The sequence below is a fragment of the Carya illinoinensis genome, chromosome 3, assembly GCF_018687715.1.
Source record: "Carya illinoinensis cultivar Pawnee chromosome 3, C.illinoinensisPawnee_v1, whole genome shotgun sequence".
NCBI classification, from domain to species: domain Eukaryota; kingdom Viridiplantae; phylum Streptophyta; class Magnoliopsida; order Fagales; family Juglandaceae; genus Carya; species Carya illinoinensis.
The window spans coordinates 6355395-6376144 of NC_056754.1; the positions used below are offsets into that span (position 1 = coordinate 6355395).

General features: G+C 33.2%; 1 protein-coding gene and 1 long non-coding RNA gene across 2 annotated transcripts; one reads left to right on the plus strand and one right to left on the minus strand.

Annotated features, from left to right (window-relative positions):
• Positions 1–3115: 3115 nt before the first annotated feature.
• On the minus strand, positions 3116–7219 carry LOC122304044. The gene is made up of 2 exons (XR_006240902.1): positions 7046–7219; positions 3116–3646 (listed from the first exon to the last, which is right to left on the minus strand). It is a non-coding gene; the product is annotated as an uncharacterized LOC122304044 (long non-coding RNA).
• A 1480-nt stretch (positions 7220–8699) lies between these two features.
• LOC122302877 (pentatricopeptide repeat-containing protein At1g77360, mitochondrial-like) lies at positions 8700–10571 on the plus strand. The gene has a single exon (XM_043114325.1). The coding sequence runs from the start codon at positions 8824–8826 to the stop codon at positions 10363–10365; it is 1542 nt and encodes a 513-aa protein (XP_042970259.1). The 5' UTR covers positions 8700–8823; the 3' UTR covers positions 10366–10571.
• Positions 10572–20750: the final 10179 nt, after the last annotated feature.

Genomic DNA, 20750 nt, shown 5'->3' on the forward strand with positions numbered 1-20750 from the left:
AATTCCCAGCTGGTGATTAAGAACTTAAATGGTTTGAAACTGATCCTTTGATGCAGTAAACTCTAGAAATAATAGTTCTAAACCAAGAGCTGTCAATAAATAATATTCAAGGTAGTTTCTGATAATCAACATGGTATCAGTCCACAGTCCTGCAGCCTCCTGCCATATTCAAACACGAGAATTTAGTTTAAAAGCTATGAAAATATGTAACTAAATATATCCAAGTCATGAGATCTTAGTTCACTTCTAAAAAAACTTAGGCTTCATATATGAAAAAGCATTAAGTAATCCTTAGTGCAGTGGTTTCGAAGAGGATACAAAAGTCTCTATATATATACACAAGTGTTGTTCGACGAAATTTCTGACCTGACAATTTTTTCAATTAATTTTATTATGTCGTTATCAGTTACTAACCAACGCCAGAGTTTCATGAGATGGGTGAAAATATCAAGAAGAAGAAGTAGCTTCTATTTATGGGCGACAGAAAGCTAGAGTAAATAATTTACAAAATAAAAATGATATTCACAATTATAAAATGTGTAAATTTTGTATATTTCTTTTAAAAAAATTGAGTAAATTTGAGACTGTATAAAAAAATTATTTTTTTAATAATGAATTCTAATTTTTTTCAAAAAAAGCATGTAAAATTTGTAGATTTCATAACTGCATTTAACGTTACTTTTTGTAAAATACTAGCGATAGGATAAAAAGATTGTTAAAGAATAATATCGTTTTACGTCCCAATGAAGATCATCGTCCACATGTTTTGTCTTCCAGACAAGATAAATTTGAACACGGAGAAACAAAGCTGGCATTCAAGGTATAGCTGTCCCTTATCTCAAGGAGTCTGTGTTATTCCTGATCATGATGATGAGCTTAGAATTAAACTTAATATCTAAATTATCAAGCTTATTAATATATAATAAATAATATTTACAGTTGTGAGTAAGTATGTAATGCGTAATCACTTTAAAATAAATAAATAAATATAAGATTTATGTAAAAAAATTAATTTTTTAATAATAAATTTTATTAATTTTTAAAATAATTATACATTATATAATACTTGCACACCTATAATTATATATAATATTATTATAATATTAAAGGCTTCTCGTAAATAGTATGTAACACGTAGTTCAACATAAATGTTTTAGAGTCTACGTGTATTTATCTCTTTTTTAAATTATGAAAAAGAATTGGGATAGAAAACTATTGGAAATCCTTTTAATGAACCCAACTGGCAAGTTTATTATAAGGCTCAATCATTATTTATCTGTTACAAATCCTAATTCTTAATTAAAGTTGAAAACTAGCGCTGGGTTCTCTCTCTCGTGAACACGTGTCCAGACACACACCGACACATACATAAAATGTTAGATATTTTATCATGTATATGCGTTTGCACTTAGCATATGGTCTAGTTAAAAAAAGAATAATGTAATTTTGCATGTAGGATTTGGGAAAAAGAATAAGAAGTGTAATACCATTTATACAATTATGTTCTAAAAGATGTGCATTTTTGTCAAATAACTTACTTTATATAAATATCTTCATTTTAAAACTTGATTGGAAAAAATTGTATATATCATTACTTATTAGATAAATGAATAACACATCTTCCAATTTTATTTTACCTTGACAAGAAAGAATAATTGTTTCATTTTTTTCTCCTTCCTCGTGAAGATCATTAAAAATTACAATAAAGTGTCGTTTGAATAGTGAGTTGAGATGAAAATTGAATAAAATATTATTAGAATATTATTATTATTTTAAAATTTGAAAATATTGAATTTTTTCTTATATTTTGTATGAAAATTTTAATAATTAGATTAAATGAATTGAGATCATTCTTGTATCCAAACCGGACAGAAAGCTGTTATTTATGGTTGGTCAAAAATGGATTTATTTACAACTTGCAACCATTATTCACTTTGCACCACATTGGGTCCCCGTTGGCTTTACAGATGGTCTAAACTATTCTCATCCTATCTCATCTCATATCAACATCTACTTGCCATTCAAATATAAATATTTTTTAATTTCAAATTTTTAAAATTGAAAAATTTTAACTTTCCCAAATTTGAAATTTTTCAATTTCAATTTCAAATTTTTAAAATTGAAAAATTTTAACTTTCCCAAATTTGAAAATTTTCAATTTCAATTTCAAATTTTTAATTTTATCATCAAATCATTATCTAATTATTACAACTTTTCCAAACCTTAAAACAAAACACAAAAAATAATTCAACTTTTTCAAATTTTAAAATAAAAATTATATTAAAAAATTATATTCTTACAATATTTTAACTTATAATATTTTTATCTCTCATTTCTCAAAACTTCATAAAACATTTAAACTCAAATTATTTTATTATTTTTCATAAAAAGTTTGCCGCTTCGCAGTATTGGGTACAAGCCAGAGGCCATAAACCGAAGAGGGATCAAACCCATGCAGTAAGTATTGGATTTGGGCCAGAACATCACAACTCACACACGAACCCATAAAAGTAATATTATATGCCGAACAAGATTCAAATTATGGAATTACTAGAGAATTTTTTTATTTACCATATATAATTCCAAGATATCATAGAAGGGTTATGTTTTCAGATTTTGATCTGCACGTTTCATCAAATAATCTCAAAAAAGTATTCGGAGCACAACCTCAAGGAAATTAAGATTTGAGAAGAATTCAAAGTGAATCAGGCCAGTGATCTTCAAAGTCCATATGGGATCTCTGCAAAATCGACAGCAAATATGACGTTTGGAGCAAAGAGATGGTTAGCTATGTGTACCCGCAGGAACGAGGAATGTCAGGGGGCTTTAACATTGGAAAGCCAACTGCTAAATCAGTTACAACAACCGGATATGCTGAGTCTCATACTCCATCTAACCAAGGTTAAAGCTAGCCATATACGCTATCTCACTTTTTGCTGGTCTAAAAGGACGAGCTTAATGAAGCATCATCTTTCCTTTTTGCAAAGATTGACAAAATCAGTAGTTAAGTTCCAACGGTTGGAGAAGAAATCCACGAAGCGAACTCTCTCGAGTTACTTTTCCTCTTACATTTGTGAACATAAAAAAGCTAAAGCATAATGGATTTGCTCTTATATAAGAATGGGGGAACCACGAATGCTAAATCATACCACGAAATAATCAGATGATTGTTAATTCAGTCTTGACTGAAATGGCACCACTTAACTTCCTGGTACATGTCGGTGAGCCGGAGCTAGTCCAGCCAGAGAAACCAACCCCAAAAGAACTCAAGTACTTATCCAACATTGATGAGCAAAGTGGCCTAAGAAATCACATACCCTTTGTGCATTTTTATTCTCCAATCCTAGCCTTGGGTGCCCAGGTTCAGGACCCCATCACGATGATAAAAAGGTCCTTGGCTAAGGTTCTTGTGTTCTACTTCCCTGTAGCTTGCCGGCTTAGGAATGCTGATCAAGGCAAGCTTGTAGTGGACTGCTGTGGTGAGGGTGTGATTTTTCGTGGAGCCATTGCTGATGTTACACTAGCACAATTGCGCAAGATTGATGGGGGCTGAAGCCTCCATTCCCTCAATGGGACAAGTTGCTTGTTGATGATATCTGGGGCAACAACTTGATAACCGATTCACCACTGCTCCGCATGCAGGTTGCTGCTGATCAAGGAAATGGTAACTGTTTAGGGTATAGTGTCATGATTAATTGATCAGATTCCCCAGCTTAAAGAACTTCAGAGACCTTATAAGTGGAAAGAAAAACTGATAATAAATAAATAAACGTAACAGAATTGGTCAACTGGCCTTCAGATTAATCAACCAATAAATAAAGGGTGTGTTTAAACTTTTAAGGATTCTTAACTGACCCTAATTTGTGCAGGTAACAAGGCTTGCTTGTGGAGGCTTCATCTTAGCTTATACATTCAACCATTGCATTTGTGATGCATATGGTGCTTACCAGTTCATAAAAGTAGTGTCAGAGTTCTGCAAAGATCCAAACCGAAGGGCTCCTTCCACCCTACCCTCTTGGGAACGAGAAACACTGAGACCCCGTTCTCCTCCCATCATATCCTACCCCATCATGAGTATGATGAATCAGACAACCCTATCACTTACAGTGTATCCAGCTTTAGAAGTCTTGCTCAAACCTCCATTTTTCTCTCTCGTGCTGACATATCAGCCCTCAAAAACAAAATTACAGGCAAATGTGCTACCTTTGATGCAGTTGCATCATGTCTCTGGAGAGCAAGAACTCGAACACTCATTAACCCTAAATCAAATGCAAGACTGATGTTTCCTATTGACACCCGTTTTAGATACAAATCTTCATTGCCGAATGGTTACTATGGAACTGCTGTCGTATTCCCCTGTGCCATTACAAAGGCAGCCAAGCTTGTGAAGGAACCATTATACTACTTTGCAAAGCTGATTTCGGAAGTGAGAAGGGGTGTTGGCGGAGACGAATATTGAGCTTCAGCCTTGGACTTCATTGAATTGAATGGGCCCAGGGGATTTTACAGTGAAGAAGTATTTGTGGTATCCGACATGAGCCGTTTGAGGTTTAATGATATTGATTTTGGATGAAGAAGAGGAGTGTATGGTGGACCAGCAAGAGCTGGGACTGGGATGGTGCCTGGAATGATGACCTCAATTATAGGACATAAGAATGAGGGAGGTGTTGAAGGGGTGTTGGCTTTGATTTCTTAGCCACCAGAATCGCTGGAGAGGCTCCACAAGGAGGTAAGGAAAGAGATTGCTTCCATTACTCCAGCCAAAACCATTTCTGCACTCTAATAAAGGATCATACGGAAAGCAAATCAAGTGAGATGGTTACCATCCTTGGTAACTCTCACCTCGAATCCAATGATGGATTAGGGGCTGAAAAAATGTATTTCAGGGACAATAGAAAGATAATATCTAGAAAATTAAAGCACTTCATCTATTCTTTTAACATTATGATTACATAAAGAACCCCTTAAATTGACAAATCCAATTAATCTTGCATAGATTCCAATTGTATGCCATTACTCATTATGTAGCTTACCCCTTGTCATCAGGATTTATAACTAAATAAAGAAATAAAATTTAACACCCTCATGCTATGTTTTTCTAAATAAACATTGGTGTGTTTCTCTTAATCATGCTAATGTCCAAAAGTCCTACATTTAATAAAACGACATAATGTTTTAGTGATATCAGTTCCAAATCGTTGTGATCATTACGTGAGTTGTAATACCTTTTCACTAGAACATAACAAAGATGAGAAAACAAGAAGCTTGGCTTGATGACTAATAAGCGATCACTTGATGTGTCTAACTATTCACAACAGTCATGGGTAACAAAAAGTTACACATATCCAAATAAACGATTTAACTACCATGTATGGGGCTGTAAATGAACTAGTCTATTCGATAGCTCGCTCGGTACTTGTTCGGTTAAATTTGAATTGAACTCGACTCGTGAAAAAGAAAAAATTTTGTTCGTGAAAGCAGATATTCATTTAATTTGTAAATAACACATATCCGACAAAACTAGACTCGACTCAACTAAGACTTGTTAAGATCCGCTCGTTTATGCTCGAGTTGACTCGTTAGTTCGACTCGATTAAACTCATTCATATATTGATAAATATATACGTATACATATACATATATATATATATATATGTAGTGGCTAATAATATAAGCATACCACTTTTATAATTACATATATAATATGTAATCTAATTACTTATATCTATATAGTGAATGAGTTTTGTTACGTACAAGTAAAGTCGCATTCTAATCTGTGTACCAATACTGATTCCTTCATATTCAAAATTTAAATTAGCACTGTTTTCAATAAAATCTACTTTTTAACCAATTACATTAGATTTATGCACATATTAGTGTGTAGTTGTGCTTACAACAAAATTTTTCATTTTGGATAAATATCAACTAGTTAGATATTAATTATTTATAAATTTTTTAAAATTTAATAATTCAATAGAAGTTCTACTTGTTAGTTGTATAAATTCAATATTAGATATTTTATTTTTTTATTAATTATTAAATCTTATTCAAAAAATAAAAAAATAAATAATTAGAGTTCGAGCTCAAACTCGTTTGTGGGACGAACTCTAGCTTGAGTTGATAGTTTAGCTTATTGAGTCGATAGTTTAGCTTATCGAGTTGAAATCGAATAAAGAATAAAAAAAATCTCAAATTCGGGTTCGAGTATTTTGAGTCGAGTCAAGCTCGGCAAACTAAAGACCGGCTCAACTTGGCACGATTATAGCCCTAACTATGCACAAAACAAGGGAGATCAAATTTCTATCCAAATCAAAGATGAAGTTTAGATTCACACTAAACTAAATCCATAACAAATAAGTTGCCGTTTGAATATTGAATTGAGATTAGATGAGTTGAGATAAAAATTAAATAAAATATTATTAAAATATTATTTTTTAATATTATTATTATTTTGAGAATTGAAATAGTTGAATTATTTATTATATTTTGTGTGAGAATTTACAAAAATTATAATAATAAAATAAGATGAAACTTTTACTATCCAAACGGAGTGGGTCATATTTGCATACAAGAAGTATTTCATCTTATCTTATATTTAAAAATTTTTTTAATTTTTATACAATATATAATAAATAATTTAATTTTTTCAAATATCAAAACAATATTAATATTCAAAAATAATATTTTATTCAACTTTCATTCAAACTCATTTAATCTCAATTATCCAAACTGCACCTAAATGTTAATTTGTTTATTGGGCTACCGAACAGGATGGGGGCTTGATTCGTAGGCAAAATAGAACTCGTCTTTGAAAACCGGCTTAGAATGGAAGGTAGTCTGGGGATTATAAACCACCAATCAATCCCATACTTAATCAATTTAGTATCGTAACAAGGGTTGTTGAGAAATATTAGGAGATTATTAAGAAGACAGAGTATGAACAATGAGATTTATCAAAGCACAAAAATTTCATCGCTTTGGGCAGTCGAAGTAAAAAAATAAAACTCAAGAATTTTACTTCTATGGTAAACTCTCTCTTACTCACCGGAGGCGGAGGGCGCAGCTGCTGGAACTGGAGGCAAAACCGGAAAAGGAACCGTACGAACAGCGGGAGACGGAGGCGGACCTGGAAAGGGAACAGAAGGAGCAGGTGGAGAATGGAGATGACAGCGGAGGCTGAAAAGGATTCAAATAGAGAAGGATATGCATTATGCACGTAGACATACCAGAAAAGTAAGTACACATGTTGGCGGGTTATACGGTTGATATATAAGCTGGATTATAAAATATTTTTAATAATAAACTAGATTAACGTTATTATATAAAATTATATTACTCTATAAATTTATTTTCATAAAATTTATATATGTTATATCACTTCTTATTCACGGTCCACGGATCACAGAATGAACAAGCAGACACAAGAAAAATGATAACAGAGCGTGTGACTTGTAGTGTTGTCGTTGTTGTTCGTGTGATGTTTTTGAAGATGATTTAATAAGAATATTTAATAACATAAATTAATATGAGTACTGTTATTTTATAGCTTCTCCTAATATATAGTAAAATTTAATTTAAAAGATAAATTCTAAAATTTAAATTTTATAAACTAAATTTTACCATTTAAATAATATAAATGGTATGCTATGAGAATATAATATTTTTTTTTCCAAATTCAATCAATGGTCCATTTTATTACTCTTCAACTTATTTTTTCAGCTTTATTCTTTCTATTTTAAGTATTTTTAGGCTATATTTGTAACATAAACTTACTTTAACTCATTTTAGACTAATTATTAATAGATTCAACTATTTTTTTAACTTTTAAAAAAATAGTTAAATTCATCTCAACTTACTCAATACATTTAAACACACATATTAGCTTAATCTATTTTCAAACAAATATCAATAAGATTCACAAAATATTATTATTTACAGATTAACTCAAATCTTCAACATCAAAACACAACCTTCATCTTTCATCAACAGTCACCTCATTCTCAAAAAAGTTTACATATTTATTATTAATAAAGAATAATATAATGTATGAGAATCATATTTTTAATGCATGATTTGAAAGATAAAAATCAAATTTAATAAGAATCAAAGTTATGAATAGCTCAAAGAAAGAGATATTAGATATTTATGTAGTTTAGGTATAGAGTTATGGATATATATTGTACCAAATCAAATCAATAAATTCAACTTGTGCTTTATTTTTGTATTCATGTATCGAATTTATTCTTGGATTATAAGACATTAGACACACCAATTGCACACTTATTTATATATAGATAACATTAGTTTTATTTTATTTTATGAAATTATTGACATAAACCTCAAGCACTTGCAAGGATGGATATCTTCAATTTCTTGTTCAAGTTAGATTGTTTAAAAGAACATAATATTCAATTATTGAGATTGATGTGAAATTTGAATGTCCCTAAAACTCTTATGAACAATATAATTGTTACTTAAAAAAAAAAACACAAAATAATTCTCTGAAATTAGAAATATTATCGTTGTTGCTAAATGACTTTTTATAATAATTTTTTAAAAATTAATAAATAATTTTATTATTATTGTTGTTGTTGTTGTTTTTATTTTTAATAAAATTTAATTTATAATTATACAACGCCTAAATAGATTTATTCACATAAAAGACCCAAGAATATTTAGAAAGGCTGCAATGAAAAGAGAAGAAAATAGTGTGAAGTGTAAAGGGAAGTCCACTCTCCTCTACAAACCCTCCTAGGGTTCTTTCGTCTCAATTCTCGTCTCCCCTCTTAAGTCTTAACTCTTCTCAATACCTCCCAAAAATCAATGGACAAAAATAGGAACAGGAACAGGAAAAGACCTCATCTTGAGCGCCATCCTTCCTCTTCAACCCCGACTCCACCCCTTCCTTTCTCCACAAACCCACCTGTTCCCCACCATTCTCCGCCTCAAACCCACCTCCTCCCCAATAAGCGTTCACGGCCAGCCTTCGCCTCATATTCTGATGCCCCAGACCTCCATCCCAAAGTCAAGCTCTTTTGCGAAATCATCGCCACCACTCCCTCCGTCTCCGTCGAGATGGCTCTCCAAGATACCGGTCTCCGAGTCACCCAACAAGACGTCGAACAGGTCCTCAAGTTCTCATATGGGTTTCCGGGCCCCGCCGTCAAGTTTTTTCGCTGGTCCGGCCACCAGCTCAATAACAATCACAGCCCCTACGCTTGGAACCTCCTTGTGGACTTGTTGGGCAAGAATTCCTTGTTCGACGCCATGTGGGACGCCGTCAAGTCCATGAGTAGAGAGCGTCGTTTGCTCTCTTTGGCCACTTTTGCTTCCGTCTTTAGCAGCTATGTCATCGCGGACCTTGTCCAAGAAGCAATCTCGACGTTTGAGGTTGTGGACCACTACGGCGTTCCGCGCGATGTAGTGGCGTTAAATTCGCTTCTGAGTGCGATTTGTAGAGATGGGGAGACTGCGGATGCGGTGGAGTTCTTGCGGTTTGCGAAAGAGAAGATCAGGCCTGACGTGGATACGTATGCGATTCTGTTGGAAGGGTGCGAGAAGGAAGGCAATGTGGGTTCTGCTAGGCAGATATTTGCGGACATGGTGTTTGAGGCGGGTTGGGACCCGGGCAATGTGCCGGCTTACGACTCGTTCCTGAGCACTTTGATCAAGGGCCCTGATGGGGTTCACGAGGCGATGAAGTTCTTCGATATGATGAAAGCTAGGCGTTGTTATCCGGGGCTGAAGTTCTTCAAGGCTGCACTCGACGAGTGTTCGAAGAAAGACGATCCCCGTGGAGCCGCATTGCTTTGGGACGCCATGGTTGGTGAAATTGGTTTTAGACCCGATACCCAGATGTATAATTCGCTTATTGCTTTGTATTGTCGGTGTAAGGGTACTGATATAGCGAATAGGATGTTGGATGAGATGGTTTACAATGGGTCATTTCCAGATTCACAAACTTATAATGTTCTGTTTCAGTTCTTAATGAAGGGCAGGAAGTTAAAGGAGGCTTCGATGATATACAATGAGATGATTAAAAATGAGTGTGTTCCGGACCATGCCAATTGTAGTTCAGCAGTTAGGATTTATATGGATTCTGGGGATTATAATATGGCTATAAAAGTATGGAAATGCATGATAGAGAATTATGATAATGACTTGGAGGACACTGGGAATATATTGGTCGTAGGGCTACGCGATATTAATAGGGCCCCGGAAGCAGTTAAGTATGCAGAAGATATGATTTGTAGAAGAATCAAGGTGGACTCTTCCACATTGTCAAAGCTGAAGCAGAGCCTTGCCAAAGCGGGAAAGCAACTTGTGTATGATGAACTCTTTAGAAAGTGGAATTCCATTAGTTAGTTAATCTCCTATATACATTTTGATGTTTTTTGCCAAGTGTTACATGGAAGTTCCATGGACCTTGTGAGTCTGTGATATGGTTTTATTGTTTGCCATATCATTCCACCGGAGAATGTGGTTTCATTTCGCATGGTTCGGACTTATACCAGAATTGTAAACTTGTGTTAGAAAAATGAAAAGGAATTCAACGACATTGAAACAAGCTATATCAACTACTTGAGAATGCACTGTCTGGATCAGTTGAGAAAGCTTTCTGAAATATTTGTACTTTCTTCATCATAGATCGATAATCTTCAAGGAATGGAAGTATGAACACTACGACAGCAAAGTATGCAACGTCTATATTTCACTAGCTCATAAATTTTTTGCATTTACTCTACCACCATTTTAGCAATTTGCTTCATACGACTTGGCCTGAAATCTTAAACAATAAATACATCCTCAAGGTCTATAAATCACTTGGTCAATAGTTTACTCAAGTAAGTGTAGCTTTGGTTATAGAGCTTTTTTTGGATATACTATTGTTGATATAAAATTTTGGCTCTTCTACAAAGTTTCCCACTTTGGAGGATTTGCTCCATGTGAATGTTTTAGACTACAATAATGTAGTAAGGAGACCAAAGTGATATCGCTGGAAGCAAACTTATACTTCAAACAGATTGCTAAGAGTGGAGCTGACATATTGTGGAAGTCGGCAGACTATTACTAATAAACTAACCATGTCTAGTTGTCCCTCTAGTATAGTCCATGTACTTTGACTATTCCTATTTATCTTATCAATGAATCTCTCAATCAAAAAATATGTGTATGTGTGTGTGACAAACAAAACAGCAGGCATTAGTATCAAAATAATCAATTCCTGAAACTTTTTTTGACCTATCAAAAAATGAGTTGCAGGAATGGATTCTTTTGTTTCCCGTATGACTTGTGAGATTAAACAGCTGCAGATTTCTTTTAGGGAAATGGACAATATTTGATTTATGACTTGTGAGATTAAACAGCTGCAGATTTCTTTTAGGGAAATGGACAATATTTGATTTCTGTTTGGCAATTTCAAAAGAAAGAGGGAAAGAAAAAGCTAAATGATTTGGTCCTCAAATAGGTTATTAGGATATACTTGTTGGCACTAGGTCTTAGAAACCACTGTTACTAGAAATTTCAAAAACTGGCTTTTGCTGCTTTCTCAGAATGTAGAATTAGATTTTCTTATTGTCTTATAAAGGTTGTTGCTCTCATAAACCACTTTAGTTAAGCCCTAGGGGTTAGCTAAAGTGATAAAGGCCTTGGTCTTGATGATATGCTCCCTCCATGTCTAAGGTTCGAATCCTCTTAGGTGCAAACAATTTCTATGGGTCATCGAACTGTAAAATTTTCCCTTGAATTACCTGAGGTGAACTTGCGGAAAACTCCTTGCCGAGAGCCTATGCACCATTGGAATTAGTCGGAACTTTGTTCTAGGACACCCGATGCCAATAAAAAAAAAAATACGTTCTAGTTTCATGAAACTAGAGAGACATTTTACTTCTCTGTGCCTTTTAAATATAATTTAAAATCTATCGGAAGGTTCGTTTAATTGCAGCATTTGTGGTTATAATGATAACTAATAAGGACTTAGGAGCCCTCTTCCTCACCTCTTCAAAAGTTATATTGAGGTTGAGGTTGAGGCATCTCTTCAACTTGCTACAAACACAGATTTTGAACTTTGATAAGGGCCAAGCCTGAATTTGTGGAACCATGATAGCTTACACAGTTTTTAACAACTTTTAGGCAGGATTCATGATTGATAAGATAAGTGTTTAATGTTCATCACTTGCATACATATATTTTGCTTGTGAAATGGAAGGATCTCATTAAAATAATCTGCTGCCTATGATTTTGATCTGTTGAAGTCTGTAAACAGTTCCCATTTATATGCTAAATTTAGTAATTTACCACTTTTGAATTGCAATCTTATCCCATCAGCACTCCAATCTTCTTCACTGTCACTTTCCTCAGCACTGATTGTGGTCACTGCCGCCTCTTCAACAGCTTCACCTTCCCGATATCTTTGAGTACAGGTCCATATAAGATCTTGCAAGTTGAGCATTGGCATCTATTCAAGCTGTTCACGGTGCTATGGATTCAGCAATACTTATAGTTTGCTTAAACTTCTTTTGGGCTCGGGTCTCGTTAAGAAGTGGGGATCCAGGTAGAAGCACAGTGCTCTGATTTCGGCATAAATCGGGGAGGATGGCAAGCAGGTCTGGAGGTCTCGTGAATAACTTCCATACAGTGTTGCTAATCATCCTGTTGACACTACCATTCTCTTCAGTTCTGCTTTCCTCATCATTTTTTTTAAAAGAGCTTTCCTCCGCATCGTTATGGCTGCTGCCGCCTCTTCAACAGCCTGAGCTGCAAGGTATCTTTGAGTACCAAGTCCATATAAAGTCCCCCAAATTGAGGCTTGGCAAGCTATTCAAGCTTCTGCTATTACTATTGCTGCATGGTTGCCTCGGACAAGAAGCACTCTAAAATGACTTAGAACTGATCCTTATAACACTTGTAATTCTATACTTATTTGGTGCACAAGAATCCTACGGTACCATGTCTAATGCACCACTACCACCACTACTGTAGTTGTGCCACATATATTGTTCTTGTATTTATAGAATACCATTATTCTACATCATATATATATATAAAAGAAGTAATGGTAGAATATATAATTACATATATATATATATGAAAAATGAAATTAAGTAGGAAAATAGCTAACCGCAGTCAACAATATTGTTGAAACTCATTTAACGCTCATTTTTCTACTTACGTTTTGATTTTGGTGCCCACAAGTCCAAGACTCCTGCCTCATTTGTTGTCGCAAATGATATAAGTTGAAATCAAAGTAATTAAAAGAAAGATTCTATTTGTAATCTTCATTGGGAAATTACATGTGCAAGCTTTTTATTAAATGAGAAAAAACATCATTTTAGGAATGATAATTTTGTAATTTTAAAAAATTTTAAAAATAAAATTGCTTAGGTTTGCATTGCAGTTTCTGTTAGAGACTGTGTAGCATTGTTCAAATGTTTATTTTATTTTGTGTAAAAATTTAAGAAAATTATAATAATTAGATTAGATATAGTGAAAACAAAAGAGAGTTTGGTGCAAATGATATTCTTCTTCTCTTCTTACGTTTTTGGGACATCTGAAATGAAATGCTTCCGTACCGCAGTTCTGAACTTCTGAGTCCTTATCGTGGACATGGCCTTAATTTGAAAAGGCCCAACTCAGTCCACTTTCTTTGGGCTTTCCTCAACTACTTGTAACGAATTTCTTTTGTAGCTCCATTTAGAAGTATGGGTATTTTTTTTTTTTTTACAGTAATCTGGGAGCTGGAGGTGACTTCCAAATTTGGATTAGCATTATTCTATTTATTATTAATACTACATTTTGTTGGTAGGTGAGGGTTGTTTTCCTTGCTTTTGATCATTCTATCAGGGGCTAGCTACTGGAGAGAATAAAAGCAGAAACAGAAACAGAAACAAAGACAATGGGACAAAAAACTAAGGAAGAAAGGTTTGACCAGATAACTAAATTCTTAATTAATGGATAAAAACAACAATAAAACCCCAATACTTTGATATCGCTTGATTGAATGAAAGATCTGGGGATGGTGGCCCTCGATAAACGGTCGATGATGTAGATGGAAGCAGAAAAAAGCCACCATAGCACAGGCTATATACATTCTGCAACTCTGTAACTTTGAGGGAATTGGACAGAACTGAATTTCTAACGTCTTAGCCAATTATTATCTGGATTTTTAAGAAACTTGCATGAAGATGTGATTAAAATAGGCATAACAATCCAAAAAAAAAAAACTCTGCGGTGGAGCCTATAATCCGAGCGCATCCATATGACTAACGGATACGGTGAATCAAGCTGGGGTGATCACAAAAACAAAGACATATATTAGAAAGCAATGAGAGGTTCGAAGTAAAACGCCAGAAGACGCATGCAATTACCAATGCGAGAACCTGTACCAAAATCTTCATTATATGAATTGTATTCCTCTGTCCTCCTGAAAACCTCTTTATAAAAATGCTCAAATCTCCCTTTAGCTTTTTAAGTACGGAGTGTCAAATCGTGTTAACGGATCGTGTTCGAATAATATTAAAATATGTATATTATATTATATAGATAAACTCTAACCCAACCCGTTAAGCTTATTGTATCAAAACTTCAAACTCTAACACGACCCATTAACATAACGTGTCGTATCGTGTCAGCCCGTTTTGACCCATTAGTGAATATTACTAAATAGGTTGATACAACATAATACAATCCGTTTCAAACTGTTTATATAAATAAGTTAAATATGCCTGAAATTAACCTATTTGACTTGATTAAATTTAATATAATTTTCTATAAATGTTAAAATCACAACATCTATAAAAATTATACAACTAACTACAAGTTTAAAATTACAATATAAAAAATAAAAATATTAAAATTAAAATTCTAACAATTTTACTTTTAGGTAGAAGGGTATAATTGTAATTTAAACTTTCTTAACGTGTCATAACGGGTTATAACATGTCAAAACGGATTGACCCGTTATCAATCCATTAAGCAATCGTGTCTTAACGGGTTAATCCGTTTTGATCTAAACCCATTAACATTAAACTATAACTCGCTATTATTATATCGTATTCGTATTAAATTAACAAATCGTGCAATATATTATCACCCTTATAATTTTACTCTACGATATTATTCTTTCTCTGTATAATCAACAGCAATTCCAAGAATAAAGTCCAAGCAGGCATGGGACCCATATTCACATGTTGGGGGTACAAAATTAATCATATTAACTACGTACCTAGTCTCTCGCAAGGCATCATTATAGGCTGATCACCCTACTTCTTATCCACAACCACTCAACTAATATTTCTGATTCCCAGTTTGAAAGAACAAAGATTTGAGTAAAAATAAAAATAATTTTTTTTTATATATGTAGTTATTTTATATAATTTATATATATATATTATATTAATATAATTAATTAAAATAATTATTTTATATTAAAAAATAATACAATCAATCATATTAATAAAATATATAATAAACACGTAAAAATAATTTCATATAAATTTTTTTTTAAAAAAATATTAGAGTGACTACGCATGTAAGGTAATGCATCACATCACACATTAGCAAGCATGTTTAAGGCCATATGTCCTTATATGTATATATATTATTGCGGCTAAATTCATGGGTTTAGGTGGAAGGCATTGGTCACGATTCATGAACTACCGGCCTAGCTAGGTCCCATGTCAAGGCTATATTATATATTTATATATTCTTTTTAGTTAATATTAATTAAGTTTTTTTTTTATTAATTTAATTTTGTGGTTGGGGTTGAGAGAGTTAGAACGCCAACTCAGTACCATTTTTCTTTTACCCAAGTACGTTTCTTTGCCAGAAGTTTAGCCCAACTACTGATCCATACGTTCGATCTCTTTGTCAAAATTAATTCTTCATTTATGCAGTGAAAGACTTTCTCTCTCTCTTTTTTACTTCTAAGAGCACATGAGTTTGGTTGAAGGGTCACAAGCTGGGCATTAATTCTAAGAGTTTGGGTATTGTGCTCACATTAACTGCATGGGAGGTTAATTTTCTTTTCCAATATGACAATGCTATGTATCATATTATTATTTTACTTGTATCTTATTATATATGATGTGATACTTTTATCACCATTTGATGATAAAAAAGTATTCAATAAATGATTATTTAATAGTAATAAATGTGTCACATCTTACTTAGTCAGATGTAAGTAAGATAATAGTATAGTATATAAAATTTTTCTTTTAGAATAGACGCGCGTCCTAAGACATCGTTAATTCTTTAATCGTGTCAGTGCTTAGTACACCCATAGCAAATTTTTTTTTGTAATTGTACCTCCAACACTGCCTAGCTACTGACCATATATAATATATGTGTATGTGTGTATATATATATATATATATATATGAGTAATACTATACATCATATGCTTATCTTATTTTTATTTTATTAAATAAGATGTGACTCATTTATCACTATTGGATGAAAAAGAAACATGTAATAAATGATCATTCAATGGTGATATATAATTAACTACAAGAAAAACGAGTTTTTGTCCTCAATTTATTGTAACAAAAAGACTATTAACAATCATTTTTAGTTGCTAATAGTCTTTTCTGGTTGCTAATAGTCTTTTCATTGCAACAAATTGGTCACAAAAATCTATTTTTCTTGTAACATGATAAATGTGCCACATCATATTTAGTGAGATGAAAATAAGATGATAATATAGTGTTTAGAATTTTCCTATATATATTGTTGATTTGTTACTCTTTGATAATATGTAGCAGCTAGCTAGCTAGGTTGAATCTCGAGATGCATGATGCATGCTCTTGTAAAACAAAATTACAGATGATGATCAAAGCTGGAAACAAGCTAGGTTGGTCTAATATGGCCGGTATAATCCATGTATAGGAATCCTTATATTCTTTCAATCATTTATTTCATACAAATAATTTTATAAATTAACATAACTTTATATAATATGCATCACATTAGATTATATCAATTTATAAATTTAGTTTTATGATGTCTTTGTAGCTAAAGCTAATTAGCAGACGTTAGATTATATAGTCATTTTCTATTCATGTGTCTGAAATAACCAATTATCCTAAACTTTTAAATTAATGAAAAGAATTAATTTTTATTATTTGTATTATATCATTAACACTTCCTCTCACATGTGGACCATACTCTCTCTTGATTTGAATTTAAGATTTTTGATCTGATACCATATGAAATCATCAATTATTTTAACATTTTATCTAATGAAAATATGTAGATTTTATTATTTATTTTGTAACTTAAAGAAAGTGCTTGCAGGATCAATTGATGCATATATCGCCGATGGAGAATCAGATAGGAATTTTGATGCGTAAGAAATCAAGCAACTTAATTTCCTTGGGAAATAGACTAATTACCTTATATATATGGTGCTATAAGTATACTCTGAAGGACCACATGCAAGGAATAATATTCCAAAATTTCATGGAAAAAAACCATTAATTCCTTATTGGCCTAGCTATTTCATTATGAGCCGCCATCGTGTTTTTTCCTTTACTGCATTTGGATCCCACTGGTTGGAAATTTTTGCTAAAAAATGAGAAAAATAGGAATATCGTTATAAAGTAGCACGTGTAAGTATAAAATGTTTTAAGTAATTTCACGTAGCAATTAAATATGTAATAAGCATAAGTGGTAACTAATAGATATTAGCATGGTTGGACCCCATTTTAAGTGATCATATTGATTTTAATTAAGCTTTGGCGTTGAGTAGTTTCTCAATATTTTATATTATGATCATGATCATGATCTCACTAATACATTTTCTAATACGAATATCTCCCTAAAAAGATCACATAGCCCCCATATAATTAACGAAAAAGTAGAATAATTATATTTCTATGGACTTGTAACTGTATTACCCTTTGTCTTTTACTTGTACTTTATATATATACATATATGAGCATATAAATATTTTAAATATATTTTATAATAAAAATAATTTTATAATTTAACATATTATATCAAATTATGTCAGTTTATAAATTTATTTTTATAAAATTTTATAGCTAAAAGATGAGCTCGAGTTTGCCGCCACTTAATAGTTAATACATATAATATTTACAAGATTTGCATGGCAACTCTGATGTCAACGGTCGAGGAAGCACCCAACCGACGTTTACAGTGGGTGCGATACTTTGTCCCAAAACGACACTTCTTCCAGCTAGCGAGCCTTTCAGATGCATTAATTTCATACTCTCATATAGATGATCTCCTAATTCTAATTAACAATGATTTTGGGTCTAATCAACAAATGTTAGTGCCCATATTTCCAAATCAAAAACAGATTGATCTTATCACATAGCATTCCCATGATTATGATTACAATAATGTTGTAAATGCCTCAAAGAGTGAGCAGAGCAGTAGCGGAAATGAAATTACCTAATTACTTGTGCCATACACAATGATTTTGTACCTTTAAAAGAAAGGATTATTTTATAGAAAAGCCAAGATGTTAAAGATCATAATTGATCAATTTTTTAGGTCCGGTTCATTAGGTGCCGACATCTGCCTCACATGCAAGGGACATAATTGCCTTAATTTTTTTGACCAATTAATCTTAGCTCAGAGGTGACCAACCGTACCAGAGAGCCCTCCTTTTGTCGCACAATGTTTTTAGCTCCATGGACGTGAGAAAGAGTTGAAACAAATTTGTTAGCTAGGGAACCAAAGTGGGTCCACTTTTGTCGTGATTAATTAATAATGGTTAAGTTAGTAAGTAGTAGCCTAGCCTTGCCTCATGTACCCACCTGGCTTGGCTCAAGCTTAAGCCAGCATGCAGCTCCAGCTTGATCGATCGAACATGTTGCACTTTAATAATGTTGCATGCTATTACTCATAGTCCTCGATCGAATGAAACAAGTAACCGACAAAACACGAGGAAAAAGAAATAAAAAGACATGAGATAATTATATAAGTGGGTCTTTCCGTTCACATTAGTCTGTTTAATCAATGTTTATTCATATATTTATGATTGACAAGAAAACTAAAGACTGACACAGTGTTATGACATGTATCATCCTATTTTTCATAAATTCGGATTCATCGTACGTACGTATTCGGTTGTTTCCTCGGATGTGCCTTACGGCCACTCCTTGGTTTTCTTATTTCATAAGTATTCAAGAGCATTTGTGTCCCACTTTTACTTGAGAAGAATGTCGTAGAATAGTTGAAAATCATGTCTCCAATCATATACATTCTCAAGGAATAGGGAAATGATGTTTTTTCATCTTAAATTTTACGTCATAACGTGACATATATTAGGTAGTTTCTCTTAAGTGACAGAATATTAATTATTATTATTATTATTATTTCATCTTTGTTTTCTCTTCGGCCAAGACTCTCTGTCGCCTCACCCAATAAGCTTTTTGGTTCACCGGGGGAGGGGGTTGGTGCTTTGTCTCCACCCACCTCTCCTCCTTGCCGGCCACCGCATTGTCTATTTTTGTTTAATTTTGTCTATTTCTATTTGCTTTTTTAGTTTTTTCTCGTTAGCATAATCATTTGCTGATCTGTTACTTTTCGACACTATAAGGCCGACACACACCTCTCCATCAACTTCTCCAAGTGCTGATCGTCCAAATGGTAAAGAAATCTGCTCATATATATGGCACATACACTTCACGCTCAGCTTATACCGCATGTGAGATTCACGCGCCATCGCGCCTTGGATAACTCTTTGTCGCCACTCACTTTAGTATCAAGACCAGCTGCATTAGATCTTCTAGATCTGACTTTGCTCTTCACTTCAAATGTGGCGTGTGGCCTGCACGTACTGCTACCGCCAGTAACAGTCCCTCACCAGCAATTCGTTACAGTTTTTTATTATTACGCTACATTCCTGCTTTTCCTAACGAATGATCGAGTAATAGTAGACGTGAAAATTTCTTCCAACCAGTCTAGATCAACAAGTTAAAGCACACAACCCTTTACTGTGGCTAGAAGCCATAGTTCTATAGTCTGTTTATCAGACTATATTAAAACCGTTACCAAGTAGCTTCCTCTTGTGAGAAGTGGGTAGAAGCCATACTTTTGGCTCCAGATTCATCTTCTTCTTTTTCGTGTTGTAATATTTTGATTTTGAAAAGACTGTAAGGGATTTTCATCCAATTAAATTTTGTATCTTGTAACCGTTAATTTATGTATAAATGTTCTACTTGATGAGGAAAAAAAAAAGTGACAGAATATTAAATTAATTAAAATATGTTATATATTAACGAAGATAAAATTTAATAAAAAATAACGTTGTCGGCTATGATCGTTTGAAAACTGGTACATGGCTGCAAAATCAGATTAGAAGTAGAGAACATGAATAACAATAGGTTACCTATGTACCCAACAACGCTCGCATATCATACTCTGTTGGTAACACGCAGCCTTTACAGATGGAGTGAAGAACGGTGTGTATGGTGGATTTAAATTTTGAAACTGAATACAATAATTTGATCATACGTTTAACAAAAAGGAGTCGTAATCTGACGGATAACTATGGTTGGTTTTGAATATTTCCGAGCCCAGTAGGAGAGGTTCCATGACAAATCCTAGCAAAGCTGGGCTGTCAAGTGGGGTTGTTGAAAGTTGGATGGTGTTGGCTGGTCACCAAACTACAAAATTCAGCTTAACTAGTATAATTCTTTTTTATTTATTTATTTTAATCTTAATCTTAATGTTATCTTTATTCCAAATCCAATTCTTAAAGGACCCTCGCAAAGTCACAA